The 14,385-nt window shown below is 42.9% G+C and overlaps 1 protein-coding gene across 2 annotated transcripts in view; it reads left to right on the top strand.

Moving 5' to 3' along the window:
• The first annotated feature begins 5,636 nt into the window (after positions 1–5,636).
• Positions 5,637–14,385, top strand: part of HNF1A (HNF1 homeobox A) — a 55,075-nt gene continuing 46,326 nt past the window's right edge. Inside the window, exon 1 of one of the 2 annotated variants that reach the window (XM_073629280.1) lies at positions 5,637–6,221. In XM_073629280.1, coding sequence (XP_073485381.1) covers positions 5,902–6,221 — 320 coding nt within the window. In that variant the 5' untranslated portion in view covers positions 5,637–5,901. The remainder of the gene's footprint in view (positions 6,222–14,385) is intronic. The other variant, XM_073629282.1, reaches the window with a different exon arrangement.

The raw sequence follows: 14,385 nt of genomic DNA, 5'->3' as shown, positions 1-14,385 counted from the left end.
GTGTGTATGCAAGACAAGTTTGAGCCAACATCCGTCGGAAAAAATCCTAGGATTTTGTTGTCGGAATGTCCGAACAAAGTCCGACCGTGTGTACGGGGCATTAGTCCGTAACAGCTTCAACTCTTCTGGGAAGTCTGTCCACAAGGTTATAGAATTGTGTCTATTCTTCCAGAAGTGCATTTCTGAGGTCAGGCACTGATGTGGATGAGAAGGCCTGGCTCGCAGTCTCCACTCTAAATCACCCCAAAGGTGTTCTATCAGGTTGAGTGCAGGCCAGTCAAGTTCTTCCACCCCAAACTCGCTCATCCATATCTTTATGGATCTTGTTTTGTGCACTAGTCCAAATCATTTGGTGGAGGGAGGATTATGGTGTGGAATTGTTTTTCAGGGGTTGGGCTTGGCCCCTTAGTTCTAGTGAAGGGAACACCTAAGGGGTCAGCATACCAAGACATTTTGGACAACTTTGTGGGAACAGTTTGGGGATGGCCCCTTCCTGATCCAACATGACTGCACACCAGTGCACAAAGCAAGATTCAAAAAGACAATGAAGTTTGGGGTTTAGGAACTCGACTGGCCTGCACAGAGTCCTGACCTCAACCCGATAGAACACCTTTGGGATGAATTAAAGTGGAAACTGCGAGCCAGGCCTTCTCGTCCATATCAGTGCCTGACCTCACAATGCGCATCTGGAAGAACGGTCAAACATTCCCATAGACACTCTCTTTAACCTTGTGGACAGCCTTCCCAGAAGAGTTGAAGCTGTTATATCTACAAAAGGTGGACCAACTCAATATTGAACCCTACAGACTAAGACTGGGATGCCATTAAAGGTTATGTACGTGTAGAAGCAGGCGTCCCAATACTTTTGCTAATATAGTGTGTGTGTGTATATATATATATATATATATATAAAGAGAGAGAGAGATTGCTGCCATGTACATAGGTAATAAAACATTATATGCAGAATTAACAACTAAAATGTATTGGATTTTCTTGTCTCACAGTTAACAATATCCTTAAGGCCTAAATTTGGGTTAAAAAAAAAAAAATCAGAACCAGTGCCAGTACTTACATTTTTTCTCGCAGGGCAGTACTAGCTGGTAACAGTGGTAGCTGTTCTAGTTGAAATCTTCTGTCCTCTGTCTCGCCCCCCGCTGAACCTGTCATAAGCACTCGTCAAGAGTGCAGACTACGCCCACCTTTTAAGCCCCCTTTCTCCATTTATAGAAGCTGTGCTATAACTTCCATCAATGAAAAGGGCTCTATGAATGGAGGAGGTGGACCTTTCATTTCACCCTATTGGTCTCGTCCGTCATAAACCTTCATCTCTGTCTGTCAGCATTTTTGTACAATGAGCCACGCATGGGCAGCTCAGCATACATTTACAGCAAGGCTCTGTGCTGTAAGGATGTGACTCTAATGCGTGACCTCATCCTCACCCGGCCAATCAAGTAGCCGAAGAGTCAGAACGCGGAAGGAAGACTGGGAGGAGATGGAAGTGTCATTGACTGCCAGGAGTACTGACACCACAGTGCTGGAGGAGATCTCTTGGAAGATACGTTTGCCATACTGGGATAATATGTTCTGCATACTAGTGCATTATGGCATAAAGCTCCTGGGGTCATTTTTGTTTTTTTGAAAATTCTTTTTATTGTACGTTTCAAAAGTTTAGTACAATACAGAGCCTATTGGGCATACCCAGGCTTGTGGAACAAACCAACATCAAAAATAAAAAAAAGTTTAAAAAAAACGAAACAACACAAAAACTAAAAAGTATGCTCGGGCAACAGAAACGAATTGAAATCACAGTGAATTCATACCTGAAATCAGGGCTTAGGGACAAAGGAGGATGATAAACAAGGCGCCTTTCCAGGTGTAATCACTTAGCTAAGTACTATATCACAAAGAACAATATCACAGAATACCATTCTCTGGAACACATTAATTACACTGGTATATGTGTTAATCAGGCATATTGGAATCAGGATTCATAGACTGGGATTCTACCCAAATATCCCATACTTTGTGGAACTTTGTGGCGCAGCCACAAGAAAGGTAAGTAGCCTTATAGATAAGAAAACGAATTGGTCACACACTGGAAATCCAAAACTTGCTTGTGTAATCTTTATTGTCAAAAGTTGCCAGACAGATACAGGGATTGCAGTTGACGCGTTTTTACAAGCGTGTAGCTTTGCTTGTTCACAACATCGATAATGCTCACCAAACCAGGCATTTAAGGTGATCACCCAAATTAGGCTACACCCAAAAAACATATTATATTCTTTATATACGTTTTTGTTTTCTTTCTTTTTTTCTTTCTTTTTCAGTTAATTTGATAAATTGACTTATTGATATTTTGTTTTTATTTTTATTCTAGTGATTATGTATATATATATATATATATATATATATATATATATATATATATATATATACACACATATATATATTTAATTCATGCAATGTTTTTAAACATGTCAGTTGAAATGTTCCCATTTTTGTACGTGGTGCTGCCTGAAACAGGTGTTTTTTGTGTGTAGCCCAATTTAGGTGATCACCTTAAATGCCTGGTTTGGTGAGCACTATCGATGTTGTGAACAAGCAAGCTACACGCTTGTGAAACGCGTGACCTGCAATCCCTGTATCTGTCTGGCAACTTTTGATAATAAAGATTACACAAGCAAGTTTTGGATTTCCAGTGTGCGACCAATTCGTTTTCTTATTCATTGTGAATGGTGGTGAGCCGAGGTCTGCACCTGGTACCCGTCTTTGCATCCGAAGTCAGCCTAGAAGCAGTGTGTCTCTTTTTGGCTTTAGGTAGCCTTATAGAGTGGTGAAGCTAAATTAACCAAATTTTCCTAATAGTTTAGCGAAGGAGCTGAGGACGCTTTGCACCTAAGTATGATAGCCAGGGCTTTTTTTCAGTGGGAACGAGGGGGAAGGCAGTTCCGGCACCTCTAACACTGGATATATGTAATGGCAAGGGGTGTTGGGATATACTGGAGGATCTATTGATGCTAGCTGCTGGAAGGGGTCTATAGTTGGGAGGGTCTGTTTTTGCTGGTGGGGGATCTATTGTTGAGTGAGGTGTCTATTGCTGCTTGGGGGGGGGAACTACTGTTGATGGAAGGGTGTATTGTTGCTGTGATGGATCTACTGTTGGAGGGGTCTATTGTTGCTGGCTGCTGAATGGTTTATTGATGTTGGCTGCTAGGAGATATCTTTTTGCTGGAGGGGGTCTATTGTTGCTGAAGTGGGTCTATTGTTTTAGTGGGGGCATCTATTGTTGATGTTGGAGTCTGTAATTGCTGGAGATATCTATTTTACTGCTTTTCTTGTAATAATTAACACATTCCATATAAATTACTTGGCACCAAAAAAAAAGATACTTGGTTCTGTATATTCTAAAAGGGGTGGACTGGGAAGTGGCTAGGAGTGGTACCAAGGGATGTGTTCAAAGGTGGGTAGGGGTGGAGACAAGGGGTGACTCGAAAGAAAGGGGGGAGTACCTATTCTCTGAGAAAAAAAGCCTTGATGATAGCTTTACGGGCATAGTAAAGTAATAAACCCAAAAGAGTTTTGGAGGTCCTAGGAGGGGCTAGAGGGTCTATCAGTCTCAGAAGACACACCTCAATCCTAAGGGGCACCTGAATGGTGGTGACATAGAGAACTAATTAAGTCACGGCCGTCCAGAACATCTGGATTTGGGGACACTGCCAGAAGACATGGATGAACCACTGAGACTCACACACACCTTTAGCAGTTGGCTGGGACAGATGGGTATATCATATGCAGAAGCATGGTGGTTCGGTAGACTCTATGCAGGATTGTAAACTGGATGAGTCTATCCCTGGTGGACACCGTTGTGAAAAGGAGCATTCTCACTAAGGGCCATTTTTTAATTCTTATGTGGAGGTTAAATTAGACTTTATTTAGCACTGCAACCACCAGTGCTTGGAGGGGGGGTATAATTACTGCCACTGACCACCAATGCTGGGGGGGGGGGGGGGTAATATTGTGGTCATTGACAACATTACTGTGGATCATTAATGCGTCCACTGAAACCTATGCTAGGGGTTTTGATTGCGGACACTGACACCAATAATGGGGCTTATTTTACTCCCACTTGTTCTTCCGGGTGCATTGCAATACACTGCAAAAATGCAGATGAAAGATTGTTTTGGGCATTCAGGTATACTACAACCCATTCATTTTGAATGGGCTGCCTAACTTGATGCAATGCACCTCAATGCGTGAAAATGCGCTAGCATTGTGCGATCCACTTGAGGCCCTCTGTAAATGAAAGGTTACCCACCACTAAATTATTGAGTTTTTGAAAAGTATAACTTTTCAAAAACTCAATAAACATATTAAAAGAGAAAAAAAATGTAAAAGTTCTGAAACGCACTCTTTATCTTCTGCTAGACATGAATTTAAAAAGAAAAAAGACTGATATAATTATCTTGTTTTACATGTTACAGGTTTATAAATGTTCTATTTTAAAATGAATAGGACCATATAGAGTTTACAACACAAAGAATGAGCTCAAGAGAAATTACCGATACATAATAAGGTAGAATAAAAGTTTTATGTTAGGGTACTTGGGCTTGGTATTGCAGTTGTCACAGGTACACAGCTAACCACTTAGTGCCATTGACCTTGTTGGTACATTCTAAGGCAGAGCTAGAAACAGCAAACAGGAACTGCCTAACAGTGAGACACCTCGGCCTCCGGTATTAACCCTTGTGCTGCTGGAGGTGTGTTCTAGATTGTTTACAGCAAACGCTTTCTGCACTTTGTTATCGTACCATAAGTACTGTCATATTTTATGAAGGAAGGATATTTATTTGAAACAATATTACTATTGAAACAACAGATCCCCTTACGCCTGTACTGCTAAAACTGTCACCTTGCCAGCAGATATATTTATTTAATGCATATTTAATGCAACTGATAGGTATTTACAAACCACAGAAGGTAAAATAATCATTTTGATTATATTATAATGCATTTTTTTTATGATGTGTGTCAGTTTTATCACCGTTCCTTGGCAGTTGTTTCGAAGGAAATATTGTACAGTTACATTGTTACTTTTGCCAGTAATTCGCTTGAATTAAATGTAAGTGGAATGAGCACTATGCAATCCTAATGCTTTAACCATTGTGTCTCTCCATTTCTAAAATGCAAAACATTCTATTAGAATTGAATATCTTTAAATTACATTTTTGATTACTAAAATTGTACAAAGGGTAATTATCGGACATCTTAATTCATAACGCCACAAAGGCTAGCTTGTTATTTCCTCTACCCAATTGTATGGCTGCAGTTTGCACTATAGAAAGACCCTTTTTAACTGACATTTGTTTCACGCTGATTTAGATACTTTGGTACAGTATTGGCTTTTGTCATCTTTCTTTTTACGTGGTGGGAATGTATGCTCTTTAGACACGCCCCACTGCATACTTACTATCATGTATATATATATATATATATTCTCTAATATCTCTGTGCTGTTGACTCTCGTCTTCTTTACTCTCTAGTCTTTCCTAACTCTCATTTCTTTATTTCCTCTTACTAGCTCTTCCCTTACTCTCCCTCCCCTCTCACACATGCACTTTGTGCAGAGTTGGGGGTCCAAAGTTCAGTAACTTGTGAAGCACAGGGATAAATATGAACCTTGGAGGATTTGTTCTGCTCTGATGTAAACAGAGAGAGACAAGGGTCCCTTATCTGCTATGTCTCACTGAAGACTGTCCAGGGGGTGACTACATACAGGTTGTGGCCGCACAGAAAGCATTTTTGGGGGGAGGAGGAGACAGAAGGTGGGTAGAGCATGGGCTCCCGCCTGCTGATCCCTATTCTAACCGCAGGATGGTGAACTGGTAGCAGGTAACAGCGAGGATGGCGTCTCAGCTTAGCTACTTGCAGCAGGAGCTGCTAAGGGCATTGCTAGAGTCAGGTGTCACTAAAGAGACTATTACCAGAGCCTTGAGTGATGGCGATGGTTACCAGTATCCCAGGGATCCCCTGGATGACATAAGTAGCCTGGAAGATGGGGAGCATTGTGTGCAGCTACCCAATGGTCTTACGGAACCCCATGTAACGGAAGATGACAGTTCTGAAGATGGTGGGGACTTTACGCCACCGATTATAAAGGATTTGGAGAGACTAAGCCCGGAGGAGGCTGCCCATCAGAAGGCTGTGGTGGAACGATTGCTGCAGTAAGAACCTTGTACACTGTCCTTTTCTATATACTCTATAAAACTTTCTGATATACTCCGCATTCACATTTGTTTGTTTTTAACTTACCTGTACACTTTTTTTCCAGTTTGACTTCTCTTGTCCTCCCAATATTCTCTGTTCTCATTAAATCACATATATCCAGACTATGATATGTTACTCCTACACTTATATAAAGTGGGGTGGCAAGTATGACAATTATAGCAATTGATTTGTGATCACTAACATATATAATATTGTTTGCTATATATTTAATAAAAGTTATAGTACATAACCAAAGAGTAAGCAATGCACACAATAGATCCACAGGTGAATTGCAGTCTTTAAAATGACATGACTTGAAGAAAAAATACTCATATTCATTCTTGTTTGTGATGACCCTTGCTTCTTTTTGGTTTTGAAGTTGTATTACAATCCCTGTGATGTGTGTGTGTAGCTCTTGCTGTCCATACAGAAAAGATCATTGTGATTTCTCCATGGTGTTAAATAGAAAATGTCCAAATGGCTTTATCCCCACATTTTCATCTTTTTGGTGAAGTAGTTCCATCAGATCCAATGAAAAGTGTTCTTCACTTGGGGTTTCCTCCTCTAACTCAGTACAATGTTATACTCTTTCTTTCCTAGTTACTCAGCTCTTGTTCCCCATAGTCTAGTTCCCAGTCTCCCTCTCTCCTTATGGTGCTGTGGGTCCTGTTCTGAATCTCCTCAGGGTACTGTGGGTCCTCCTAATTGCTGGGTCTCAGGGGGCCTGAGCTGGTTACTAATTATCCAGGCCCTCCATAATTTGTGCATTTATAAACCAAATGGCCTCTACCTTTTGTGATGATTAACTTTGATGATTAACCATTCTACTGCTACTTTGGACTGAGATTGCTGCGATAGTGCTGCAACAGACGGCAGAATAAAACTGTTCTGCTTGACTGCTTGTAAGGGAAAAAAAGACTGAGCTGGGCAGAAACATTTGAAAGAATCAGTCAGCAATTTGCTAGCTGGTGGCTTTAAAAACGTCACAGCTGGCAGATAGTTCTTTCTTGCTCCTAAACTAAATCCCCATATTTCTGTACTCGAGGAATACGTTGTCAGATGCCCACTCTTACCTCTCTCCATGCCAAGCCTGCACTCCTAGCATTACTCCACTTGTGATCCCTTTTCTGTCTGGCACAGCAGAAAAATATTGTAGTTCAGCTCCACATCGGCAACAGAAACAGACTGTGCTAAGAGATGGTGTCTGTCCGTTTTGGATCTACCGAGATAGAAATCTCTTCATATGAACTTTCCATTTAAATTGGTTAAGGCGCTATAAATTATCAACCAGACTCTTGTTTCCTCTGAGTTGATAACTAACTAACTGGGTTACTTATTGTTCACGGAACAAAAGGGAGGTGAAAACGCCCTTAGAAATGACCTCTAAGAATGGATAAAAGGGGTTGAGGGGCATCACCTGTGCCCAGAGGGAGAAGTGGATAAGCGAATGTGAAAATTACCTCGGGTGGTAGGTTTGACCCACCCAGGACACTATCAGCCTTGTATATCGGAGTATGACCTGTAGTAAATCTGTATCACCCAGCACCTAAATCACCCTGTCACCTAAGCCAAGAGCCTATATTCTAATATAGAGGCCTGTTTTTGTGCAGTAATGATTTGGACAATCTGTATACTTGGAGGCTAAGTGGATCATTAATCTTAATTAACACTTGGCACCATACTTGTATTTTGCAAAAGGACCCCAATGATCACAGGTGGCCCCTTGGTTCTATGCATATATTCCTGTCCCTGGTACACAGCCGTTACTGTTTGCTTGCAGATTGGACTTTGTGCTCAGATAAGCTGGTATCAGTAGCCGAGTGAATCACCATTTGGTGTTGGGGGAGGGTCTGCAGTGTGTATACAGGTGTGTATTTCTACATGATGTGGGTTATAGAAACACACACAGGCATAAATGTAGTCCTTAACAAAAAAAATAGAAATAAAATCATTACAATTATTTTAATGATTTTCATAGAGAACAAAATAAAAAAAATATACATTTGCTAAATCTCTTGTGTACATACCCACTTCTCTTCTTTTTTTTCGTTGTGCAAACAATATACAAATACATTACCAGAATGCAAAATTAATATATAAAAGCCCATTATGAGAAACATACAATCCAAATTCCAATAAAGTTGGGACGCTGTGTTAACTCCACATAAAAACAGAATGGAATGATTTGCAAATCTCATAAACCCATATTTTATTCACAATGGAAAATAAAAAACATACCAAATGTTTAAACTGAGAAAATGTACCATTTTAAGAAACAAAATAGGTAATTTTGAAATAATGGCAGCAACATGTCATAAAGAAGTTGTGACAGGGCCAGGTTTACCACAGTGTAGCATCCTCTCTTCTGTTAACAACACTCTGTATACATCTGGAAACTGAGGAGAGTTGCTGGAGTTTTGGGAGAGGAATGTTGTCCCATTCTTGCCTGATATAGGATTCTAACTGCTCAATGGTCCTGGGTCTTCTTTGACGTATTTTTCGTTTCAAGATGCACCAAATATTTTCAGTTGATGAAAGGTCTAGACTGCAGGAAGGCCAGTTAAGCACCTGGACTCTTGTACTATGATGCCATGCTGTTGTCACCGATGCAGTATATGTTTTAGCATTGTCCTGCTGAAATATGCAAGACTTTCCTGTAATCTGGATGGGAACATATGCTGCTCTAAAACCTGGATACATCTTACACTAATAGTTACATAGTTCGTTTGGTTGAAGAAAGACACAAGTCCATCCAGTTCAACCAATAGAAGAGAAAAAAAATTACACAATCCTATACCCACAGTTGATCCAGAGGAAGGCAAAGAACCCCAATAAAGCATGATCCAATTTGCTCCAGCGGGGGAAAAAATCCCTTCACGATCCCCCAAGAGGATCTAATGTTCTCTGGATCAAATTTACTTATAAATATTAGTATTCATTTATATTATGTGTCTCTAGAAAAGAATCCAGGCCTTTCTTAAAACAATCTACTGAGCTGGCCAGAAGCACCTCTTGAGGGAGTCTATTCCACATTTTCACAGATTTTACTGTGCCTTTCCGTATTTGGAGAATAAATCTTCTTTCCTCCAGATGTAAAAAGAGTGCCCCTTGTCCTCTGTGATGACCCTAAAGTGAATAACTCAACACCAAGTTCACTATATGGACCACTTATGTATTTATACATGTTGAGCATATCCCTGTCAGAGACCATGAATCAGACCAAGACAAAAGTACAGTTTAATCACACTTGTTTATTAATAAAAATAAAAAGGTAAATAGAGTAAGTGTAGTCAAAGCATTGCCAGAGTTCAGTAATCGGGTAATCAGCCAGGCCAGAAGTCAGGGATCCAAGTAGTGGAACAGCAAGCAGGCAAAGGAGCCAGAAGGGATGTCAGCAAAGCCAGTCTTTAAACAGGAACGCAGGAGATGGTTTCTTGTGATGTGACCAAGGAGAAGGCAGAGATGAAGTGAGCTGGACAGCTTTAAATAGGCAGGTCAGACGAGCAGGATCAGGAACAGCTGGGTAACTGTGGAGAGAGATGAGAGCTGGCAATTAGCCGACAGCTGAGCGGCCAGCTCAGAGAGGGAAGGGCTGAGCCAGCCAGCCCTGACAGTACCCCCTCTTCAATGACCCCTCCCCCTCGGAGGATTGAGGGGAAAACGTTTATGGAAATTGCGGAGGAGGGCAGGGGCATGTACATTAGAGGATGAGACCCAGGAGCGTTCCTCCGGACCTTACCCCTTCCAATGCACCAGGTACTGTATGCACCCACGAAACCTACGGGAGTCAACAATGGATTGTACCTCATACTCCTCATGGTTCTCAACCTGTATAGGGTGAGGACGTGGCACCGAGGTGGTAAATCGGTTGCAGACCAACAGTTTCAATAAGGAGACATGAAACACATTTGAGATGCGCATACTAGGAGGAAGGTCCAACGCGTAAGCCACTGGGTTAATCCGGCGAAGGATATGGAAAGGCCCAATAAACCGAGGTGCGAACTTCAGTGACGGAACACGAAGTTGGAGGTTGCGAGATGACAGCCAGACCCTGTCCCCAACCAGGTAGGAAGGCGCAGGCAGGCGTCTGCGGTCAGCATGGAGTCTGTACCTATCATTAGCATGACGCAAAGCCTCCTGGACTTGTGCTCAAGTGGAACAAAGACCACGGAGATGCTTCTCTAATGCAGGAATACTCTGCAGAACAAACGAGTCAGGCAACATGGAAGGTTGGAAACCATAATTCGCCATAAACTGAGACAATCGAGAGGCAGAATTCAAGGCACTGTTGTGAGCAAATTCTGCCCATGGTAATAGGTCTGACCGGTTGTTATGATGGTCAGAAATATAGCAACGTAGGAATTGCTCCAAGGACTGATTAGCTCGCTCGGCGGCCCCATTAGACTGCGGGTGATACGCAAAGGAGAAAAGAAGCTGAATTCCCAACTGTGCAAAAAAAGCTAGCCAGAACCGAGAGACAAACTGACTGCCCCTGTCTGAGACAATCACCTTGGGTAGCCCATGTAAGCGAAAGATCTCCCGAGCAAAAATGGAAGCCAGTTCCTTAGAAGTAGGCAACTTCTTAAGTGGAATACAATGACACAACTTTGAGAACCGGTCAACCACCATAAGGATAACAGTGTTGCCTCGGGAGTTGGACAACTCCACAATGAAATCCATAGACAGGTGGGTCCAGGGCCTCTCTCCATTGGGTATAGGTTGTAGGAGGCCCACTGGAGGGTGTCGAAAGTTTCCCATCGAAAAACCAGCAGTGGAAATGACATAGCCCAGGAATTTAGTCTGCTCACGATGGAACTCGCACTTCTCCAGTTTACAATAGAGATTGTTCTCTCTTAGTTTCTGAAGCACACGACAGACATCTGTGTGGTGGCTCTCCAGGGACTTGGAAAATATGAGGATATCATCAAGATAAACCACCACACATAACTGCAACAAATCTCGGAGGATATTGTTAATAAATTCCTGGAAAACTGCCAGGGTGTTACAAAGGCCAAAAGGCATTACGAGGTACTCATAATGGCCTGTTCTGGTATTAAACGCAGTTTTCCACTCGTCGCCCTCCTTAATCCTCACGAGATTGTAAGCCCTTCTTAAATCAAGCTTTGTGAAAACCGTTGCTCCCTTGAGGCAGTCAAATAACTCAGTAATCAATGGAATCGGGTAGGCATTCTTAAATGTGAAATGATTGAGACCCCTATAATCAAAACAAGGTCTCAGTTCACTGCTCTTCTTCTTTACAAAGAAGAAACCGGCACCAGCAGGAGACGAGGATTTGCGGATGAAACCTCAAGAAAGTGCATCTGCAACATACTCCTCCATGGCTTTATCCTCCAAGACTGACAAAGGGTAAACCCGGGCACGAGGGGGTATGGCACCAGGTTGAAGGTCAATTGCGCAATGATACGGCCGGTGTGGAGGCAAACTATCGGCTTGACCTTTGTCAAAGACATCTCTAAAATCACGGTACTCCTCTGGCAGGGAGGAGAGTGAAGAGGTGCACAGGACCTTGGCTACCTTCCGGAAGCATGTCTTACTGCATTGTGGTGACCAGGACAGAACCTCAGCATGGAGCCAATCAAAAGAGGGGTTGTGCCTCTGTAACCAAGGATAACCAATAACCAGCGGAAATTTAGGTGAGGAAATAATTTGGAATTGGATTATCTCATGGTGAAGCGCCCCTATGGCCATGGACAACGGAACCGTCTCATGAGTCACATGGGCAGGCTGTAGAGGTCTCCCATCAAGAGCCTCAATGGCAAGTGGAGTGTCACGCAGCTGCAGTGGAATAGAGTGCTTTGATAAAAAGGCAGCATCGATAAACAGGCCTGCAGCCCCAGAGTTGATCACAATAGACGACTTAGCCCAAGAAAGGGTGATCGAAACCAGGGGCTTATCCTTCTGGATAACTGGGGATGACACAATGCCACCTAAGGTCTGTCCATGACAGGACCTCAAGGTTCAGGTGTTCCCAGGACGGGTAGGACAAGACTTCAAAAAGTAACCTGCCTGGCCACACTAAAGGCACAATCTCTCCCTCCTCCTAAAGGCTCTCTCATCCCCAGAGAGACGCGTGAGGCCCAAGTGCATGGGTTCTTCTTCGCTGACTGACTAGGTACCAGGAGGCATGGGAGGTGAGGGAGGCACGGTGGGACTGCACAGCTCGGAGGCAAACGTACAGCAGGCTTCCGCAAGCGCTCCTTAAAATAAAGTCTTTCTCTGAGTCAGGAGTCAATGAGGATGGCAAACGAGATCAAGCTCTCCAGCTCAGTGGGTATATCTCGGGCTGCTATCTCATCCTTGATGGAATCCGAGAGACCATGAGAAAAAGCAGCCACGAGGGCCTCATTGTTCCAAGCAACCTCTGCTGCCAGAGTATGTAATTCAATGGCATAGTCGGCAACAGTTCTCGTACTCTGTTTGATGGACATGATGCACTTGGCAGCAGAAGCGGAGCGTGCGGGAACGTCAAATACCCTTTTAAAGGAGGCCACAAACTCAGGGTAACTCAAGACAACAGGTTTTTGCGTCTCCCATAGAGGGTTAGCCCAGGCCAAGGCTCTCTCACAAAGCAAAGATATCACAAAAAACCTAATTTGCTTCTGTCCGTGGGAAACACCTGGGGCAGCATCTCGAAGTATATGTCAACCTGATTGAAAAACCCTCTGCATTGAACTGAATTGCCCCCAAATCGCTGGGGAAGGGGAGCGGAACCAGACATATCTCTTATAGAGGTAATACTCAAGGCGGGTGCCTGCACAGAGACTGGCGCAGCAGCTGGGACAGTCTGCGACTCAGATTGTACCGGAGAAGCCACAGTGGGGGATTCCAGGTGAGCCGTGCGACTCAGGAGCATTTGTAACGCCATGGCAAACTGATCCATGCGGTGATCTTGCTCATCCAATCTGGAAAAAATATTACCAACAAGTGGATTGACTGTATCTTCTGAATTCATGGCCTTCGCCTACTGTCAGAGACCATGAATCAGACCGAGACAGAAGTACAGTTTAATCACACTTGTTTATTAATAAAAATATAAAGGTAAATAGAGTAAGCGTAATCAAAGCATAGCCAGAGTTCAGTAACCGGATCTAGTAATCAGCCAGGCCAGAAGTCAGAGATCCAAGTAGTGGAGCAGCAAGCAGGCAAAGGAGCCAGAAGGGATGTCAGCAAAGCCAGTCTTTAAACAGGAAAGCAGGAGATGGTTTCTTGTGATGTGACCAAGGCGAAGGCAGAGATGAAGTGAGCTGGACAGCTTTAAGTAGGTGGGTCAGATGAGCAGGATCAGGAACAGCTGGGTAACTGTGGAGAAAGATGAGAGCTGGCAATTAGCTGACAGCTGAGCGGCCAGCTCAGAGAAAGAAGCGCTGAGCCAGCCCTGACAATCCCCCCTTAATCTCCTCTTCTGAAGAGAGAATAAATTCAGTTTAGCTAATCGTTCCTCGTAGCGGAGTTCCTCCATGCCTCTGATCAGTTTGGTTGCCCTTCTCTGCATTTTCTCCAGTTCTCCAATATCCTTTTTATAAAGTGGTGCCCAAAACTGAACTGCATATACCAGATGAGGCCTTACTAATGATTTGTTCATGACAAAATTATATCTCTCTCTCTGCAGTCCATGCCTCTCTTAATACAAGAATTTTACTCGCTTTGGAAACCGCAGCTTGGCATTGCATGCTATTATTAAGCTTATGATCTACCAGAACACCAAGATCCTTCTCCACCATTGACGATGCATGCATGTTTGTAGCCCCCAAGAGCATAACTTTACATTTTTCAACATAAAACCTAATTTGCCATATAATTGTCCAATTAAACAGTGCATTGAGGTTGGCTTGTAAGTTGGAGACATCCTGTAAGGACGTTATTCCACTGCGTTACTTGGTGTCATCCGCAAACACTGAAAAGGTACTTTTAATCCCAGACCCTATATCATTTATAAATATATTAAAAAGTAAGGGTCCCAACACTGATCCTTGGAGTACACCACTAATAACCTTAGACCGTTCATAGTATGAATCATTAACCACTACTCTCTGAATACGGTCTTTTAGATAGTTTTCTATCCATTTACAAACTGATTTTTCCAAGCCTTTAGACTTTACC

This window comes from Aquarana catesbeiana, linkage group LG01, assembly GCF_042186555.1.
Source record: "Aquarana catesbeiana isolate 2022-GZ linkage group LG01, ASM4218655v1, whole genome shotgun sequence".
In the NCBI taxonomy this organism is placed as follows: domain Eukaryota; kingdom Metazoa; phylum Chordata; class Amphibia; order Anura; family Ranidae; genus Aquarana; species Aquarana catesbeiana.
This window is presented reverse-complemented; position numbering and strand designations above follow the sequence as displayed.